This window comes from Xiphophorus maculatus, chromosome 9, assembly GCF_002775205.1.
Source record: "Xiphophorus maculatus strain JP 163 A chromosome 9, X_maculatus-5.0-male, whole genome shotgun sequence".
NCBI lineage: Eukaryota > Metazoa > Chordata > Actinopteri > Cyprinodontiformes > Poeciliidae > Xiphophorus > Xiphophorus maculatus.
The window spans coordinates 30,728,264-30,748,294 of record NC_036451.1 but is presented as its reverse complement, the minus strand read 5'-3'; the positions used below and the strand labels follow the sequence as shown (position 1 = coordinate 30,748,294).

The following is a 20,031-nucleotide window of genomic DNA, read 5'->3' as shown; positions in this document are numbered from 1 at the left end:
TCTGTCACTTTCACTGCAGAGGTTTATATGCCTCGAAAACAGTGTCATGTTTTTGAAATCAAAGTTATGATGGATTAGTTCCCTGCTCAGGAAAAAGTTGATTTATTTAATTTTTTTTAGTTGATATTTAATATTTTCATTTAGTCTTTTATTTCAGTTTTAAAGTTTGGATGTTTCTGAATACTTACTAGAATAAAATTTAGTTTCTGATATTGTTGACAAGGATGTGCTGTAAAGAACATGAAGAGAAGAATGCAGCTCTTACTTGCACTGAATTAGAAAGATTTTAGAATAACACTGAATCTCAAGGCTTTAGGAACAGTGAGCTGTGAAATTATCACATATTGTAAATTATCAACAAATTATCTTGTTTGTACAAATTTATGTTTTGACGTGTGTTGAAAGTTATTTTCCTCCTTGACTGTAATACACTCTTCTAGATTTATTTTTTTTCCCATCTTGATTATCAAGGTTTCATTTAATACAAACATACTTGATGTGTATTTACTTGATGGCTTTGATGATGTCATTTGACAAAATATAATGTTTATTGCTTGTTGAATAACTGATGAAGTGCTCAGATAAACTAGACGTAACATCTGCAGCCAGCAGGGGGCAGCAGAGCAGCAGCCCACCGGAAGTAAACAGAGGCTGGAGCGCAGCGCCACAGGTAGCATCAGGTAGCATCATGTAGCTGCGGCTTTCAGCGGGTTCTGCTGGTTCTGCTAAGTCTTTCATCTGACTCGAACATGAAGCGAACAGAACCAACCTCTGGGAGGAATTTGTGAGTTTACCAGCAGCTTTAATCCGAACCGAACCGGCATCGGTACCCAGGTTAGCTAAACTTTCTCCGTGACCTTCTGTCTCCCAGGTGACCATGTGACTGTGGGCCCTAAGTGGGTCAGTTTGGGGTGCTGTTGTGGTTCTGAGGTGATGGAGAGCTGGACCCCGAACCCCCGGGCCAAGCCGTTCATCCCGCGGCAGCAGAGGAGCTGGTACCTGACCTGGAAGTACCGGCTGACCCAGAGGAGGAGCCTCCGGCGGTTCTGTCAGGTCAGCCCGGTTCTGGTTCTGTTTCTGTAGGCAGGATCTCCTTGGGTCACCATGAAGGATGTTTGGAAGGATCTACAGAACCACAGCTCTGCTCTCTGTTGCTGGTTTAAAGCCCAGACCCGAGTCCAACCCTCAGGTTCCGAGTTCTGACTCAGGTTCGGTTACTTTTAAAAGAATTGGAGTTCTGGTTCTGTTGAAAATAAATAAAAATCCTAAACCTGCGGGAGAATGATGACAGCCAGAGGTCCAGTTCGAGTGCTGCTGTCATCACTTCAACATTTTTCTGCTTACATAAAAGTAACTAATGATAAAATCTGAGTTAATATGTAGAAATGAATAAAGTTCTGCTTCCTCAGATGTTTTTCAGAATAAAAAATAATTAGAATCTTCTTGACATGAAATTAGCAAAACAAGCTGAGCGGACAAAATAAAATTAGGACAACAAAGCTGGTGTAGAAACAAGAGGTCTCACTTCAGCATAAATTAAAGGTGTGTGTCGGCTTTACTTTTAGTTAAAACTAATGGAGGCACTCAATTAAATGTTTTTGTGTTTCATGGTCTGTAATTAATCGCATTTAATCAAGAATTATATATAAAATAAGCAACATATCCAATACAATAAACCTTTTTGCTGCTAAATTATTAAATAAAGAGACATATGAGCTCAACAACAAAGAAATTTATAGTTTTTATTCTTGTATTCTGATCTTCAGCCAGCAGATTGGAACAAAGTGTTTCATGAATCCCTGATCATGGAGCGTCTTTAGAAATGTGGACGCTGACATTTGCATTACTGCTACATGTTTAGCATTCAGATGCTAGTTTAGGCTTGATTAGCGTCTCTGACATGCTAACTGCTTTTAGCACAACTTGAACACAACAGTAGTCATTTCCAGAATCCAATCAGATTGTTTAAAAGCAAAAATTAAAACCCAATTGGCTGAGAGAAGACGCTTCATCAATGTTATTAGCAAATTTAGCTGCTGTGTCAAATTTACGGGCGTACCAGAAACTCACAAATTTAAAGGTTCCGGCTGGAACTTTTATATGTATTAATAAAAAAATCAAGTAATCTCATTAAAATCTGTAACAAATAAATTGAAATTAAGGTGTTAAAACTCTGGCTCTAGTTTGTCCATGGTTAGCGTGTTCTAGACTTGGCTCTGGTTCTGGACTCGGCTCCGGTCCGGTCCGGTCCAGCTGACGGATGGACCCGTGTGTTTGCTCCCCAGGCCGGCGCCGTGCTGTTCCTCTTCGTCACCGTTGTGGTGAACATCAAGCTGATCCTGGACACGCGGCGAGTCGCTGATGAAGACGCTGCCGATCAGGAATACGGTCAGCAAACGGTTTCTGGTTCATTACTGATGAATCTGCTTTTCCATCATCAGGAATATTTACTACAGATAATTATGAAAGCAGCCAAACGAACCAACAGTAAATAAAGATTTAATCCAACAGATTATCGTTAGATTGGCTCCTCCAGTCGTAATGAAGCAGAGGTTTTGCCCGGTTTGTGCCAACGTTCTCATTTATTCTAATTGTTCTGACTTTGTTTTGTGGAAGACGTTGTTCCCAACATGGAGACTCCTCGCCGGCCGGCCAGCGGCAGGAAGGTTCTGGACATCGAGGTTTACTCCAGCCGCTCCAAGGTCTATGTGGCCGTGGACGGAACCACGGTGAGCGACCTGCCAGAGTTCAGAACCACGGGTCAGTCTGGTTCTGGTTCCGGTTTGGCTCAGAGTTCTAATGGCTCTGCTACACAGAATGATTTATGGTTCTGCTGGGTTCTCCTGCTGTAATGGATCCACTGGGTTCTGGTAAAGCAACCAGAACCAACTGAGGCGTGAGGTTCTGGAGATTATAATCTGTCTCAGATGGATTATTGCAGACAGAATGAGAGCAGCTGCTGCCCCCTAGAGGCTGAGCTCTGGATCGCTCCTTCAGACTAGCCAGTAGCAATTAGCAAACAGCTGGTGGAACTGCTGAGCTAAAGGAGCTGCTGCTCAGAGCAGCGCTGGTAAAACGTTAAGGGTTAACAGAGGAGCCATGTTGGAACGACTTCTTGGGGGCGGAGCTTCTTTTGAAGAGAAGGACATTAAATCAGGAAGTAACGTTTCTTTCAATGTTTGATGTTTTAACTGAAGGTAACATCGTTGCTGCTGTAAAGTGTCTGTATCTGCCTGGATCTCTGGTGCTGCTCCTTTAATGGGCTTCCTGACCCGCTGCAGGTTCTGGAGGACGACATGCGGGAGCAGGGCCGAGGCGTTCACGTCATCGTCCTCAACCAGGCCACCGTGAGCGCCGCCGGTCGCCGTCTGCCGCTAAAACCCACCGGCCGGTTCTGATTGGTCCGTTCTCCCGTTCCAGGGTCATGTGATGGCCAAGCGGATCTTCGACACTTACTCCCCCCACGAGGATGAAGCCATGATCCTCTTCCTCAACATGGTGACCCGCGGCCGGATCCTCATCTTCACCGTCAAGGTGGGCGTGTCCGTCGGGGCGGGCTGGATTTCTGTGTGTGGTTCTGCTGACCGGGCCGGTTCTGTCGGACAGGATGAGGGAACATTCCACCTGAAGGACGCAGCCAAGAACCTGCTGAAGAGCCTGGGCAGCCAGGCGGCGCTGGGCCTGAGCTGGAGGGACATGTGGACCCTGGTGGTGAAGAAAGGAGGTCAGATGGTTCCTCATCTGGTTCTGGTTCTGGTTCTGGAGCCCAATCTGTTAAATATACACCAATATTCAGATTTTTAACCCTTCAAATTCCTTTTTTTTTCTTCTGTGAAAACTGAAATATTTTGGTCAGGGATAATTTTAGGGACAGAAATTTGAAAATATTTTAGTTTGACTTTTATTTATCCAGGATCTCATTTACATGAGAAATTTGATAAAACAAACAAAATTACAAACAGCAGCAAAACAAGCAAGAAACTCGATTAAATGATCTAATGAAATATGAGCTGAAATGGTCTTAATGTTGATTATTATGTGCTGTCCTTATGAAATAAATTCAACTTCAAATTGGCAGCAACACTTATTCTTTTTAAAAAGACAATTATCCCTTATACGTGCAGAATTAAATTAAAAAAAGGTCTAAGAAATGTATATACATTTCTCCATACATTTGCGCCTTGGCATGTTGTTGGCGCACTGACAGCAACGCTATCTATCTACTGATTAACAACATGGCTGCCCGCACTGACGCGGCTCAGGGATTACGTCACACGCAGCACCGTGCGCAGGGCCCTAGTGCCTGTAAATTTAATGGTCCAATGAAGGAAATTTAAATAAACAGGACATTTCCTCACTTTCTAAAAAAAAAAACCCGGGACGCCCGGGACAGGACGTGAAATACGGACATGTCCCGGGAAATACGGACGTTTGGTCACCCTACTGTTGTCATCTTCTTTGTGGTTTCTGCCAGTAGAAACATCCGGCTGTTGATCATGAGAGTCATGATGTGAAAAAATTGTTTCCACTGCAGATTTCTGAGATTAACTGATTTTGATACGGCCAAAAAACCCACATCATCCTGGCGCCAAACTTTCTATCAAAACCTGAGAGTTTTTGAAGTCGTTGTTTAGGTCAGGAATGTTTGCTCCGTGTTTCCAGGTCAGGTGTACGGAGAGAAGCACTCCAAGTCTCCGGCTCTATCCACGTGGGGCGACCCGGTTCTGCTGAAGACCGAGGTCCAGCTCACCGCCGCTGAAGGTATCCGAGCCGCAAAACATCCTCATGTTTCTAAAGTAGAGATGCAAAATATCGAAACAGTCCAATAAAACTGGACTGATTTTAACAAATGTTCATTTCTATCTGGTTTCTGTTTTTGTTTCTGAGGGGGTTTTGAGAGGGGGGGACCTGCAGTGTGTTATGCGACCTTTGGTTGGTCATGCGACCTTTGGTTGGTCATGCGACCTTTGGTTGGTCATGCGACCTTTGGTTGGTCATGCGACCTTTGGTTGGTCATGCGACCTTTGGTTGGTCATGTGACAGCGATGCAGCATTGCAGGATGTTAAGCGGAAGCAGAGAGGGAATGTCGTATCCGTGCATCTCCACTGTAAATTGTCAAAACGTTCCTTCAGATTCAGACGTTTTATTGTCTAAGTTAAACTGATCCTCTCCTTTTATTGGTTGAGTATTTTTTAGTAGCTCAGCTGATGAAATCTGCTAGCTGTTAGCTGCTACGCTCACACCGCAGAGAAACGAGACTCAAAAGAAACAAGCTGTGAGAACGCAGCTGAAGTTTGCAGCCAGACTCTGCTGGGTCTGTTCTGAGAGAACCCAGCCGACCTGCAGAAAGCCTCCTGTTGTCTCTGACCTGTCTGTGGTTCTGCAGAGGCCGAGTGCCACTGGGCCGACACAGAGCTCAACCGGAGGAGGAAGCTGTTCTGCAGCAAGGTGGAGGGATACGGCAGCATCTGCAGCTGCAAAGATCCGGCGCCCATCGAGTTCAACCCCGACCCGGTGAGTCACCGCACTGATCACAGAACCAGAACCAGCCTCAGATCGCAGATGTTGGTTTAAATCACGTTCAGTGGCGCAGCACTGCCCCCTGCTGGCTGAAACCGGAACCTGCAGCGTTCTCTAATAATCAGTCTGGTGTTACTTTTCTGTTTCATCTTATAACTTCCAGTTACATCTGATCTGGTTGATCCAGTTAAATGTCGTCTGATGGCTTCCAGTTAAACCAGTTACATCTGGTCTCTGCTTGCAGCTTCCCAGTAACAACGTCTTCAATGTCCCAGTGGCCGTCATCGCTGGGAACCGCCCCAACTACCTGTACCGGTGAGACCCGGTTCCAGTCACTGCTGGTTAAAAAAGGGTCTGGTATGAAGAAAATCAGAGCTTTTATTTTGAAGGGTATAGCTGGAGCTCCCTGTCTGCTTGCAGGATGTTGCGCTCGCTGCTCTCGGCTCATGGAGTCAACCCGCAGATGATCACCGTCTTCATCGACGGATATTACGAGGTTCAGACGCTCGGCTCCAGCTTCCCACCTGCATGATGCTGCCACCGCCATGCCAGAGCCTCCCTCTAACGGCTGTGTGTGTGTGTGTGTGTGTGTGTGTGTGTCTGCTCCAGGAGCCCATGGACGTGGTGGAGCTGTTCGGGTTGAAGGGCGTCCAGCACACGCCCATCAGCATCAAGAACGCCCGCGTCGCCCAGGTAACTAGAGCTCCCAGTTAGACCAGAACTCCCAGTTAAATCAGAGCGCCCAGTAAGACCAGAGCTCCCAGTTAAATCAGAGCTCCCAGTTAGACAGGAAATGAAAGTAATAAATATAACATTGAATTGTCTTTTTCAGATTGTTTTTGTTTTAAACCCCAAAGTTTGGAAAAGTTTTCAAACTGACCTTGAAAATGCTTGAAAGGTTCTTGAATCTTCCAGTTTGCACGTTGCTGTGACCGGCTGGTTTTCTGTTGTTTCAGCACTACAAAGCGAGTCTGACGGCGACCTTTAACCTTCACCCTGTGAGTCTCCGTATCGACGCGCCATCATGGTTCTGACCGGGTCCGGTCTCATGACAGAACCTTCTCTGTGTTTGGACAGGATGCCGGGTTTGCCGTGGTTCTGGAGGAGGACCTGGACATCTCTGTGGACTTCTTCAGGTTCTGTTCAGCTGAACTTTGATGTAAACCAGGGGTGTCAAACTCCAGTCCTCGAGGGCCGCTGTCCTGCAACTTTTAGATGTGCCTCTGCTGCACCACACCTGAATGGAATAATTAGGTCATTAGCAAGGCTCTGGAGAACTGATCTACACAAGGAGGAGGCAATTAAGTCATTTCATTCCAGTGTTTTGTACCTGTGGCACATCTAAAAACTGCAGGACACCGGCCCTTGAGGACTGGAGTTTGACACCCCTGATGTAAACCCAACCGAGTTTCCTGTAAATATCAGCTGCATTCTGCTGCGTGTCCACTAGGTGGCGGTGGTTGCAGAATCAGGTTTTCAGAAAGACCAGAGTTTGAGAAACTGCAGAGTGGATGGGAGGATGGGCGGGGCTAAACTGAAATGGGCGTGGCTAAACTGAGATTCACTTTCCACTGTAAACACACAGCCAGATATTATTGCTGGGTGTTCGCTCATCTTGAAAAATGTTTCAAATGTTTTGAACTCATGTTTCTAACATCAAGGCCTTTAAATGTCTTAAATTAATTTAGAAACTCTAAGTTGGTATGTCAGTCCAAGGTCTTGAATTTTGTCCTTGCAGGAGTTTTCTGTCGCGCAGATATTTAAATTGTGCATCTTCATAGCGTTCTGTACATGATGTCCGCCATCCTTAAAAAGTCTTAAATTATTCTACTTAAAAATAAGGTCTTAAAATGTCTTAAATTCATTTACCTAAAAAATCATTAATTCATTGGTAAGTTGGCCTTAAATACGTTAATCGCATGTCTTATATCTAATTGTGGCAGAACTATTCAATCTTATATATGTAAGACTTTTCTGTCAGTCCGTCTGGCCCCTGTCCCTCCCGTCTGACCCCTGTCCCTCCCGTCTGACCCGTGTCCCCCCGTCTGACCCGTGTCCCCCCGTCTGACCCCTGTCCCCCCGTCTGGCCCCTGTCCCTCCCGTCTGACCCCTGTCCCTCCCCTCTGACCCCTGTCCCTCCCCTCTGACCTCTATCCCTCCCATCTGACCCCTGTCCCTCCCGTCTGACCCCTGTCCCTCCCGTCTGACCCGTGTCCCCCCGTCTGACCCGTGTCCCCCCGTCTGACCCCTGTCCCCCCGTCTGGCCCCTGTCCCTCCCGTCTGACCCCTGTCCCTCCCCTCTGACCCCTGTCCCTCCCCTCTGACCTCTATCCCTCCCATCTGACCCCTGTCCCTCCCGTCTGGCCCCTGTCCCTCCCGTCTGGCCCCTGTCCCTCCCCTCTGATCCCTGTCCCTCCCATCTGACCCCTGTCCATTTCCTGGCAGCTTCCTGAGTCAGACCATCCACCTGTTGGACCAGGACGACAGCCTGTACTGCATCTCAGCCTGGAACGACCAGGTCAGTCTCGACAGTCCGTGTTCCAGATGTTCAGTTCCAGGCGCTTGCTGTGGGCAGGAAGGATCTCCAGTAGCAGTCAGTCTCACAACAAATCTGAAAAGGCCTCTGACTGGAGTCTGTTGCTTTATAACAACCTCATGACCAGAATGACATGCTAAAGGCTCACGATCCAATATTCCACAGTAAAATGTCCTTGATGACTCCGTTACTGCTGATCCACCTCCTTTGCTTTTGCCGTTCCTCTTTGTATCTTTGTGTGTCATTACCTGGAGTCCAGGTGTGTTAAACTTTTGTTTGGTTTGTGAGCAGGGCTATGAGCACACAGCGGAGGACCCCGCCCTCCTCTACCGGGTGGAGAGCATGCCCGGCCTGGGCTGGGTGCTGAAGAAGAGCATCTACAAGGACGAGCTGGAGCCAAAATGGCCGACCCCTGAAAAGGTCACAAACATTAAGACAGAAAAATTAACTGACAGATGTGAAAATATTCAGTTTTAGGGACGAGTTATACGGACTTAGAGATTTAACACAATATTTTGTTGTAATATTGTGACAATGATAAAAATAATTTTTATAATAATTATTCCTTATTTTTTATGCAACTGTATGACTGACATGGAAATCATAGCACCACAAACATTTCTCTTGATTTCCATTCGTATTGTGTTTCTTAGGACACCAGTCACATATGGAAATGTAATTTTTATCTCTAAGCTTCAAACAGTAACTGCATTTAATCTTTCTTTAAAATGTATTGATGTTTACTGATGCACCGTTATTGAACAGTGGAGGAAACACTTTAAAAATCATATTCTTGACATTACAGTGGTTTGGGTTATTTTTAAAATCATTTATTAGAATTTATTGTGACAAGGAGGAATAAGATCAAATCTTATTAGAAATTTATCACGGTAAATGATAAACGATGCATTAAATGTCTAGTTAAATCTACAAATCAGAGAAGAGATATTTAAAAACTGAACCTGAATGCAAATGTATTACTAAATCAAATCTGGCAGCTTTCTTAAAGTCTAGAGTAAATTTTATAAAAACAGATTAAATAAGATCTTATAGAGAAATTATGGAAAGGCCATTGTTTAAGCTGGATTTGATAGAAAATGTAGATTTTTCTTCTGGTGCTGCAGCTCTGGGATTGGGACATGTGGATGAGGATGCCGGAGCAGAGGAAAGGCAGAGAGTGCATCATTCCCGACGTGTCGCGCTCCTACCACTTCGGCATCATCGGCCTCAACATGAATGGATATTTCCATGTGAGAACCCAAGGATTGCTTTCACAGAAACATCATACACACAAGTTTGTATTTCTACCCATCCTGGGACCATATGGGTCCTCATAATGCATGTCAAGCATTAAAGGTCCCAGAAGATACATAAACAAGTACACACACATACACACATTAATTTAAGCTAGTTTTAACCCTCTCTGTATAAACAATCAAATGTTTTAATTTAAGTCACAAACATAAATCTGAGTTTTAGATTTTTTAGGAAAGTTTTCCTAACCTGTACTTCCCTCTGACAGAACCGGACTACTGGTCTTCCTGCTACTGTAGCTCATTCCTGTACAACTTCCTGTAGCTCATTGTTAGCTTTGATATTAGCTGCATTGCTAAGTCCTTGTTTGAATGTGTAGCTCTGGATAAAACATAAACATGTTTGACTCAAGGGATGTAGGAGTTTCAAGTTGGGTAAAAATTAACTTTATACAAGTTTTTATCTGACTTTGAACGAAAACTAATAACCTGATTTAACAGCAAACACACCGAAGTTCACACATTTTCAGATGACTTTATGGATCCAGTTTTCTTCTTCTTCTCTTCACAGGAAGTTTATTTCAAGAAGCACAAGTTTAACACAATTCCCAACGTTCAGCTGAGGAACGTGGAGAGGTGCGTTCAGCAGCCGGGAGCTGTTTTCTGGATCTCTGTTGATTCTCTGACCGTTTTTCTTGTTTCTCTGCTTCCTAGTTTGAGGAAAGACGCATACGAGGTGGAGATGCAGAAGCTGCTGAGGTGAGACTCCCTGCAGAACCAAGGATCTTGCTCGGGTTGTGACGTCTGTTTAAAGTTTCCCACGGCATTCCGGATGTGTTTGTCCCTGATCCAGGGAGGCGGAGCTGCTGGATCACTCCAGGAATCCCTGCGAGGACTCGTTCGTCCCGGACACGGAGGGCAAGACCTACGTCATGTTCATAAAGATGGAGTCTGAGCTGGACACGTCCACCTGGACCGAGCTGGCTAAGGTACACGCTCTCCGTCATCCAGGTTGGGAGATGGAAGGGTTTCCCCTGGATGACGTGGCGTTTCCGTGTTTTCTATCAGTGCCTCCACGTTTGGGACCTGGATGTTCGAGGATATCACAGAGGACTCTGGCGGCTCTTCAGGAAAAGGAACCACATTCTGGTCATTGCCGTGCCGATCTCTCCGTACTCGTAAGTAATTCTTGGGCCGGGAAGAGAATACCAAACTCTGCGCTTCATATTAATGCCAACATCAGAAGAGAAAAAGCAGTTTGAACTCCTTAAACTCCTTAAACCTCCACTGTTTGATCACTAAACGAGAATATGAGATTAAAGTTATACCATATGACTTTATTCTATGCTATTTTAGCTTTACTCTCTTTTTTTAATTAACTTCTGTCGTATTTTGTGCACCAAACAACAAAAAAAGTAAAACAATTCAAGCTGTGACTGATTAAATTATGGTTATTCTCAGAAGTACATCACAGTATCATCGGTGTAAAGATAGAACTGAATAGTAGAGGATTCAGACCTGATCCCAGAACAGATCAGCTGATCATGCTGCTGGTTTACTGCATCCTGTCCTACAAACAAAAGTAGCAGTAGCAGCGCCCCCTAGTTTAATAAAGAGACGACATTTAACCTCACTCTGTTCACAGAAAGGTTTAAATATGAGGAGGAATTAACAGATTTTCCAGCTTTTGAAAGCTGCTGTGAAAGAAAACATTTTATAAATTATTAAAAAGTCATGAAATCCAACAATTTGTCATTTTTATTTTAGTTTAAAAGCTAAAATAAAGTCTATGCAGCAGGGGTTTGTGATGGACCGAGTTGAAAACAGGAGTCATCACAGGAAATATTAGAAAAATATGTTTTTTTATTCTTATTATTATTTTAATCCAAAGTATTATATGACAAAAAAGATCTGAGCTCATAAAAGAGGTCAAAGAAACAAAACTGAACTCAGGCAAAAATGCAAACAATCTGGCTGCACAAACAAATGACACACAGGGTTTATACACTGGCTGATCAGACCAGTTAACACACAGCAGGGGTAACTAAACAGAAAACAGTTACTAACAAATAACAAATGACTAAATTAAACATCCAAAAATGAAAATCAAAAATATTAAACTTTAATTACAGGTATTTATTTAAATGCAAAAACTTATCTAAACAAAGAAAATACAAATTCCTGCCAGCAGGAACTAGTGTTGCTGTCCAATCAGCATGTAAGCCGCTGAGCCCTGGATCATCTTCAGTCCGGCAACTCAAAGGCAGGTAAGGACAAACAAACCAGAGTTAAGCAAACAGAACTAACTTCAAGTTGATATAAATACATATGCTTCATTTCCAGATGTTGTCCAACAGTATTTTTATAAGAGCGTAAAGCTGCCAGGTTAGAAGCTTCAATATCAGAGTGACGTTGATCAGTTGGATGGATAAGAAAGCCCGACATGGGAGACTTCTGGTGTCATGGCGAACAGTGTGGCAGCATAGAAAAGAGGTCCTGCGTCGCTAGATATAAAACCCCCCTAATCCAAGGTTTAGCGCGTTAAAAGTTACTCTCTCTCAAGAAGAATGAGTGGGGATAAAAACAAGAAGGGACGAGTCCAGTCTCGGAACTCGGAAATGCGACACGAAAGCAAAGCCTGCGGAGCACATGCGGTCGAGGAAGAGTTAAGATGGCGGATGAGGCCTTGCCTGCTACAATTAGCTCACTAAGAAAGGTGGTGAGTGAAGTAATGGCGGAGGGGACGCAGGACCTCAAATCAGAAATGAAGAAGGAGTTAGCGCAAGAGAGAATGAGCTTAAAGGAGGAAATTAAAGTCCTATTGAACGAGCTGACAAATGAAATAAATCAACGGGTTAGTGCTGCTATCAACAAGACCGAGGAGATGGGTAAGCGTCTTGGAGAAATGGAGAAGAGCATGGCAGAGAAAGAGAGATGGGACATTGGAGTGAGAGATGCTATCGTCCAGCTGCTAAATGACCAGAAATTACTTCGGGAGAAGATCACGGATTTGGAAGGACGCTCACGCCAGAATAATTTGCGGTATATGGCATCCCTGAAAATGCAGAAGGTACCTCAATGCAGTCGTACGTGGAAAACACGCTTCGAACTGAACTCGGGGACAGTTTGGGTCTGGGCAGTGAGAAGAATCTGGGGGTAGAGAGAGCCCACAGAGCGCTGGGTGCGCAGCCTCCAACGGGGGCTCCACCTCAGTCCACGGTGGTACGCTTCCTGAAATTTAACGTTAAAGAACAAATTCTCCGCGCGGCGTGGAAGAAGCCTATATATATACAAGAAAAACACATATTCTTCGACCACGATTATGCTGAAAACATACAACTGAAGAGGAGAGAGTATGCTCCGGTTAAGAAAGCACTCAAAGAAAACGCTATCCGGTTCCAAACCCCGATGGCTAAAATGCGTGTGCACTTTGACTCCGGCATGGTCATCTACAGCAGCGCGGAGGAGGCTGCGCTGGACCTGAGAAGACATGGATTCACAGTGGGACCGGTGTCTGCAAACAGGTCCAAAGTCATCACAGCGGAGGCGATCAACAATCTTCTTTCAACGGATATAGTGAGACCGCGACGCGTTGGGAGCGCGCGAAAAGCTGAAGGTGTTTCAGCGGCCAGGCGGAGAGGACGTTGCTGTGGTTGAATAATCCTTCTTTATCTCCACTGAAGAAACAATTGAGAGAAGCAGACCATCTGATTAGTACCAGTGTGTCACGGGGTGGCTGTCTCTGCACAGGAGTATGGTGAGGACTGTGACCCCCCCCTTCATAATTGGAGTAATGAAGAACCGATGCAGGTGACTCTTAAATTAGTTTTTTCAGTTTCCTTCCTTTAAGTAGGCAACTAGGCAGGGGCCCCACTTAGTGGCACTTCCCCCTACATTAAGAGGAATAAGGGATCCTCCTATTGGAAGACCTGTTCATTGTTATGACAAGTTCTGTTTTTATGTATTTCTGTTCTTTGTGTGTTCGCAGGGCTAGGAGTGTTGTCATGGTGTCTAGAGGATATGCAGTGTTATAATATACAGACGCTGAATGTGAATGGTATAAAAAATCCCATTAAAAGAAGCAAGATCATTTCAAAGTTTAAACGAGAGCAGGTTGGCATTGGTTTCTTACAGGAAACACATTTGTCAAATGAAGAACATGAGAAAATAAAGAAAATGGGTTATAGAAAAACATATTTTACTTCTCACAGATCGGGTAAAAAAAGAGGGGTAGCCATTCTTATATCAAACAACATCAGATTTTATTTTATTTCAGAACATAAAGATAAAGAAGGCAGATTTGTGTTGTTAAAGGGGAAGTTGGAACAGGAAAAGATCACCCTGTGTAATATATATGCTCCCCCCGGTAGTAGTATAGATTTCTTTAAGGAGGTATTTAGTCTTGTGGCCGCAGAAGCAGACGGCACATGTATATGTTCAGGCGATTTTAATTTACTCCTAAACCCGAAAATGGACACAACTAGCAGAGAGAGAAGAAAGACTCACTTAGAAAAACAATTCAATAAAATCCTTCAGGAATTGGGACTCACAGATATATGGAGATACTTCCATAAACATGACCGTGGATTTACTTTTTACTCTAATAGGCATAACATACATACTAGAATTGATTATTTTTTTATGTTCAATAGGGACCTTCACAGAGTGAAAGATTGTATAATAGGCCAAAGAGACATTTCTGATCATTCTGGGTTAAATATGAAAATTAAAAACTAGAAATCCTAAAAACACTTTATGGAGGCTCAACACAAGTTTATTAAATAGTACTGCATTCAAAACAGAAATGAAAGAGGAGCTTAAAAGTTACTTAGAATTTAATGATAATGGGACAGTTAGCCCTACAATTCTGTGGGATGCAGCTGAAGCCTATATTAGGGGTAAAATAATTGCAAAATGTGCTAACTTGAAGAAGATTAGAGAGAAAAAACTAACGGACTTGCAGGAAAATTTAAAAGGACTGGAGCAACTGCATTCGATTAACAAAAGTCTCTCCTTATTAGAACAAATGAGGCCTATTAAGCAGGAGATTCACAAAATTTTAAGTGAGGAAATTGAAAAAAAACTTAAATATATGAGGCAAAGGTACTATGAGGCAGGGTCTAAAGCTGCGAAGGTGCTCTAGTGGAGGCTTAGGAAACAACAGGTGGAAAACACAATTTATAAAGTTCGGAACCCAAAAACTAACAAAATAACTAATAAACTTGACGAAATTCACAGATCATTCGAAGGGTATTATGCAGCTCTGTACACACAGCCGGACAAAATGGATAATCAAACAATTCCAAAATTTCTTAACTCCTTGGATCTTCCATCTCTGGGAAAAAACCAGAATGACAAGTTAATGGCAGAAATATCAGCTGAGGAAGTTGACCGTGGGATATCAAATCTTAAGGCCAGCAAATCACCGGGCTGTGATGGGTTCCCTCCTGACTGGTATAAGGCCATGAAGGAATCTGTTCTCCCACCATTAAAGTCTTCCTTCAATTACACCCTGGCAGGGGGCGCTCTCCCGCCATCATGGCGAGAAGCGTTTATATCGGTCATACCAAAGGTGGGGAAAGACAAAACGGATCCTAAAGGGTATAGACCAATTAGTGTTTTAAATATAGACTACAAACTATATGCTGCAATATTAGCTAAGAGATTAAGTACCCTGATGCCTTTCCTGATAGATGAGGATCAGACGGGCTTCATTGGTAATAGACAAACGCATGACAGTATAAGAAGAGCCGTTCATGTTATTCATCATATAGTTAAAGAAAAATCAAGTGCAGTCCTTCTCAGCTTAGATGCCGAGAAGGCATATGATACTGTAGGGTGGGAGTTTTTGTTTGAAGTAATGAAGAGATTTGGGTTTTGTGATAAATTTATTCAATGTATAAAAAATATGTATACTTCGCCAAAAGCAAAAATTAAAATTAATGGAAGCCTTTCGAATCAAATAACATTACAACGAGGATGTAGGCAGGGCTGCCCATTAAGCCCACTACTCTTTAATGTTTTTATTGAACCATTGGCTCAGGTTATTAGAGAGGAGTCTGGGTTGGAGGGGGTGACAATAGGGAATGTGGAAAACAAAATATGCTTGTATGCAGATGATGTTCTAGTAGTAATTAAAAACCCTGAATCTGGTATTCCATCACTTATGAACATTGTGGAAACATATGGCAGGTTATAAACTCTCAGGTTATAAACTCTCAGGTTATAAACTCTCAGGTTATAAACTCTCAGGTTATAAACTCTCAGGTTATAAACTCTCAGGTTATAAACTCTCAGGTTATAAACTCTCAGGTTATAAACTCTTAGGTTATAAACTCTCAGGTTATAAACTCAACGTACAAAAGACTCAGATTTTGACCTTCCATTTTGTCCCATCAAAACAGTTAATCAATAGTTATCAATTCAATTGGCATGAACTACAAATAGAGTATTTGGGTGTTATACTAACAAAAAATTTGGCTCAATTATATGAAATTAATTATAAATGAATAAATAAGAAAATATATGAGGACCTGGACAGGTGGAGCCTGGACAGGTGGAGCCTGGACAGGTGGAGCCTGGACAGGTGGAGCCTGCTTCCCCTTGACTTCGGCAGCAGAATCCGAACAATAAAGATAAATGTTCTTCCAAGACTATTGTACATATTCGCAGCACTTCCAGTAGAGGTTCCAGCAAAACAATTTAGGGAGTGGGATAAGCATTTTTCAAGGTTTATATGGAGCAATAAAAGGCCAAGAGTAAGATACTCGACACTGCAGCTGCCTGGGGATCAGGGCGGGATGGGCCTGCCTTGCCTGGTGGATTATTACTTGTCTACCCAGATTAAACCTCTGGTGTACTGGTGTAATCCAGCCTATGAGGCTAAATGGAAGGACATTGAGCTTTCTTTGTTGGACTTTCCCATACAGTCTGTTCTGGGATGCCTGGATGGGCTGCCCCAGGTATACCAACTACATAATTTATGTTTGAGTGTCTCTTTGAAAAAGTGGGCAGAGGTGGTTAAAAAGTTTAATCTCCACAAACAGATAGGAGTATTGAGTTGGCCTGCGTACCACCCGCGTTTCCTCCCAGCATCGATAGACCACAAATATAGAAGATGGGCGAAACAGGGAATCACTGCATATAATATACAGAATATTATATTCTGTAATATAATAAAAAATGGGGAGTTGGTAAAATTTGAGGATTTGTGCCGGACTTATGAGATGGGCAGAGAAGATTTCTACTGGTATTTGCAGGTCCGAAGTTTCTTTAGGAAGGAAATCAAAACCCCTGACCTGGATACAGAGCCAGGAATATTACAAAGATTTATGGATTCATATGCTGGCAAAAATACAAAAGGCACCATCGGCAAATGTTACAGAAACTTAACATCTATGAATAAGAACTCAACTAATTATATTAGACAACGATGGGAAAAGGAAGCAGACATAATAATTTTACCTGAGGCTTGGATGCATATTTGGAGGAACACTCTGTCTACCACAAATTCCTTAACATGGCGCGATTTCAGCTGGAAGAACCTAATCAGATTTTTTATTACACCAAAGCAGAGATCAAAGCTGGGTGGTTCACAGCTCTGTTGCTGGAGGGAGTGCGGTGTGGTTTCTGCGGGCTGCTTTCATATTTTTTTGGATTGTCCTCTGTTGAAGACTTTCTGGAAGGATGTTAATCAAGTAATCTATGAAATCCTGGGTATAACTTTAGCCTTTTCATTTTCTGTTATGTACCTCGGAATACTTCCTGAGGGACTCAGTAATGGGGAAGCATACTCGCTGAAGATACTTTTGATTGCAAGCAAGAAAGCGATTACTAAATGTTGGCTCCAACCCAGACCTCCAACTCTGAAGCTTCTTGTGAATATTATAAACCTGATCCACAATATGGAAATGTTGACTTTTACAATACGGCTCAAGAAGCAGAAAGGAGAGAAACTCTGGGAAAAATGGGATCATTTTATTGCCAAAGGTGTGTAACAGATGATGTCTGTGACTCCACATCACTCGGACAGACACCTGGGAGTTTTCCTTGTTGCTTACCATTTGTGATTTTAAACAGTGAAATGTCTGTAACATTGTAACGTCCATCAGTGTGAATACATGCCACCTGCCCTGGCCCTCATGTTCGATTGTATGTTTAAAAATTGAATAAAAATAAAGTTTAAAAAAAAAAAAGAAAGGCCGACATCATGACGCGTTGCCACACAGTACTCTGGTAGTTTTAAGTCAATCCGACAGGAAGGTGACAGGAGTAGCGGAGGAGAGAGGCGGAGCCAACCGTCCTCTGGTATAGAGTCTACAGTCTCTATACTCGGGGCGCCGCGCTAACCACTGCGCCGCAATGCTCCTGTTTTGGTAGCCCTTGCTGAAATTTTCAGTTTCTCCTTGGTAAATTCTGTAAATTTTTTAAAGGTTTTCTTTAGTGGCCTTTATTTGATAGCAAATTGACAGGAAAGTAATGAGAGAAGGGGGAAGACATCGGCAAAGGTCACCAGGCCAGGAATCGAACCTGCGACAGCCGCATCGAGGACTAAGGCCTCCATATGGGGGTTGTGCTCAACCCCCCAATTATTTCCATTTTTATACAATTTGATCTTTCTGACGAACTCCCCTAGTTTATCTTCTTTCATTAAATATCCGTTTTGTCTGACGGCGACTGGTGGAAAAATCACAGAGTAAAGAATCGACCAGTTGGTGCAACTCCTACTGTGCAGTAGAAACAGTATTTCTGATGATGTTCAGTAAAACCACTGGAGGTTATTAATATTCAGATTGTTTGGTTGGACAGGAAGTGATTTACAGGTCAAAGGTCAGATGGAAGTGGTTGAATCTTGTTTCTGGTTTTTCCTCGGCAGCGTGAAGAAACCGGCCGCCCTCGCCCCCATCCACCTGGAGCCGCCGCCCAAAGAGGAGGGGGCGCCGGTGGAGCAGCTGTAGACCCAAACGCCGGCCTGGTCCACCAGAACCAGAACCGAAACCGGACAGGAAACTCTCCTGGAACTTTGGGTCTCAGAACTGAGTCAGTCTGGAGACAGAACGGTTCCATTAAACCCAGTAAGAACTGGAACCCAGAATGATCCCAGTTATTAATAAGAACTCTTCATGTTCTGAACATTTTAACATTTCAGAGAGAGAAAGAAACTGAAATCTATTTTTAGACAATTAGAACCGGCCAGGTTTTCACCAAACCGGTTTAATGTTCAGAATCTGGATCCTGGAGGACGGAGTTTTAACCTCAACCTGCTGCTTATGAGGAATCGACCTCTGACCCCTCGAGTTTGGAGAAACTACTGAACTCTGAACATTTCAGCTTTTTATGTTTTCAACCTTTTATATTTACACTAAAGTTCTGATTGGTGGATTTTTAAATGTTACAACTTTTAAGACTCAAAATTATTCAAACGATGACAGACAAGATTATTGAAACTGGAACCTGGACTGGATCTGGTTCTGCAGAATCTCAAGCTGAGGGACGTTCTGAACAGAACATTAAAGTTTTTACTCTTTGTTTTGAATCCAGACTGAACTGAAACATACACTGGACTCTACCGCCCTCTGGTGGCCGTTGCAGACCTGACAGATTCTTCCACATGAAGCCCGGTTGGTTCTGGCTGCTGAGCTTCAGCTTTTAGGAACAAAATGAAATAAATCCTGCCCATCCTGGAGGCAGCGACGTGTTCAGGTTCAATTAGGTTTTAGCCGTAAAAAAGTCCAGATTTTTGTTGATGTGAGGAACAGAATCCGACCGGATCCGTTTTCCGGAGAAAAGTTTGTTTAATAAACGTTGGCAGCATTTATTCCAGTTTATATGACAGCTTTAGGACCAGACTAAGAAAGGAAAAAATAATTAATAATGTCCAAATATTACCAGAATAAAATCACAATAATATAAAATCGTCATATTAATATGATAATAAAGACATAATAATGCTAGAATAAGAGTTAAAATACCATAAAACTTTATGTTCATATTATTTAAGCTTTCAACACTCTTGTACTTTATTGTCATAATTAATATTTTTTAGCCTGGCCCTAATACTCCGTTGTTCGTTCAAACCCAAATTATTCAGGTTTAAATGTGAGTCTCATCTGAACTCCAGGTTTTCTGTTTGACTTTATGGTTTTTTAATTTTAGTTTGCCATGAAGCATCTCAGCGACTCGTCTTGGGCTGAACGTCTCAGATGTTTTATTTCTCTGACTGAATAAAGATGTTTTTAAAATTTTTTAATGTTTAAATCGTTTTTATGGCTGAATCTTCTGAAGGAGCTCGGATTTCTCTGCGTCGTCCTGATTTCCCTCGGGAACATCCTGGGAAACCAAATGAAGGGATGGGATGTAAATCTGTGGCGTCCTGGTTCCTCTGCAGGTTTGGCGGCTTCCTGTCCTTCACCTTTGACCTTCGCTCAACTGTAAATCAGATTAAAGCCTCGGCAACATGAAGGCGACACGGATCCTAGAGGAGAGTTCAGGTGTAAAATATCTGAATAACCCCACAATGAACCCAGATCAGAGAAATGGATCTGAACCAACATGAGCTGAACAGCCAGTCAGAGGAAGAAGCCACCACTCCTGCAGTTTCTATGATTTTATCCACATCGCTCCGATTAAACTGGTCAATTTAACTCAAGATGTAAAAGAACAAAATGAGTTAATGAGTTTTTTACTGCTTCAGGTCATTCTTTCACTTATTGCCACCTACT

The 20,031-nt window shown here is 43.0% G+C and overlaps 1 protein-coding gene across 4 annotated transcripts; it reads left to right on the top strand.

The window, feature by feature from the left end:
• Nucleotides 1-640: 640 nt before the first annotated feature.
• pomgnt1 (protein O-linked mannose N-acetylglucosaminyltransferase 1 (beta 1,2-)) lies at nt 641-19,554 on the top strand. Of its 4 annotated transcripts, XR_002753228.1 has the most exons (24): nt 641-784; nt 872-1,053; nt 2,286-2,388; nt 2,617-2,729; nt 3,282-3,347; nt 3,421-3,534; nt 3,607-3,724; nt 4,663-4,761; nt 5,388-5,515; nt 5,766-5,836; nt 5,942-6,017; nt 6,131-6,214; nt 6,478-6,519; nt 6,599-6,657; nt 7,967-8,039; nt 8,349-8,477; nt 9,182-9,307; nt 9,882-9,946; nt 10,025-10,069; nt 10,164-10,299; nt 10,379-10,488; nt 11,502-11,577; nt 11,654-13,120; nt 13,299-14,382. XR_002753228.1 is itself a non-coding variant. In XM_023338979.1 (22 exons), the coding sequence occupies exons 2-22, from the start codon at nt 934-936 to the stop codon at nt 18,265-18,267; spliced, it is 1,959 nt and encodes a 652-aa protein (XP_023194747.1). In that variant the 5' UTR covers nt 641-784; nt 872-933; the 3' UTR covers nt 18,268-19,554. The 4 variants fall into 4 exon arrangements, 1 of the variants encoding a protein (XP_023194747.1); XR_002753229.1 differs by lacking the exon at nt 13,299-14,382 and adding an exon at nt 18,186-18,271 and having other exon boundaries at nt 11,502-13,120; XR_002753227.1 differs by having other exon boundaries at nt 11,502-13,120.
• Nucleotides 19,555-20,031: the final 477 nt, after the last annotated feature.

What these genes read in the sequence shown, in the direction of transcription:
- pomgnt1 (XM_023338979.1), top strand. Translation starts at nt 934, where the DNA reads ATGGAGAGCTGGACCCCGAACCCCCGGGCCAAGCCGTTCATCCCGCGG. An exon ending in AGAACGCCCGCGTCGCCCAG is followed by an intron (nt 6,215 to 6,477) that starts GTAACTAGAGCT and finishes CTGTTGTTTCAG; the next exon opens with CACTACAAAGCGAGTCTGAC. An exon ending in GAGATGCAGAAGCTGCTGAG is followed by an intron (nt 10,070 to 10,163) that starts GTGAGACTCCCT and finishes TCCCTGATCCAG; the next exon opens with GGAGGCGGAGCTGCTGGATC.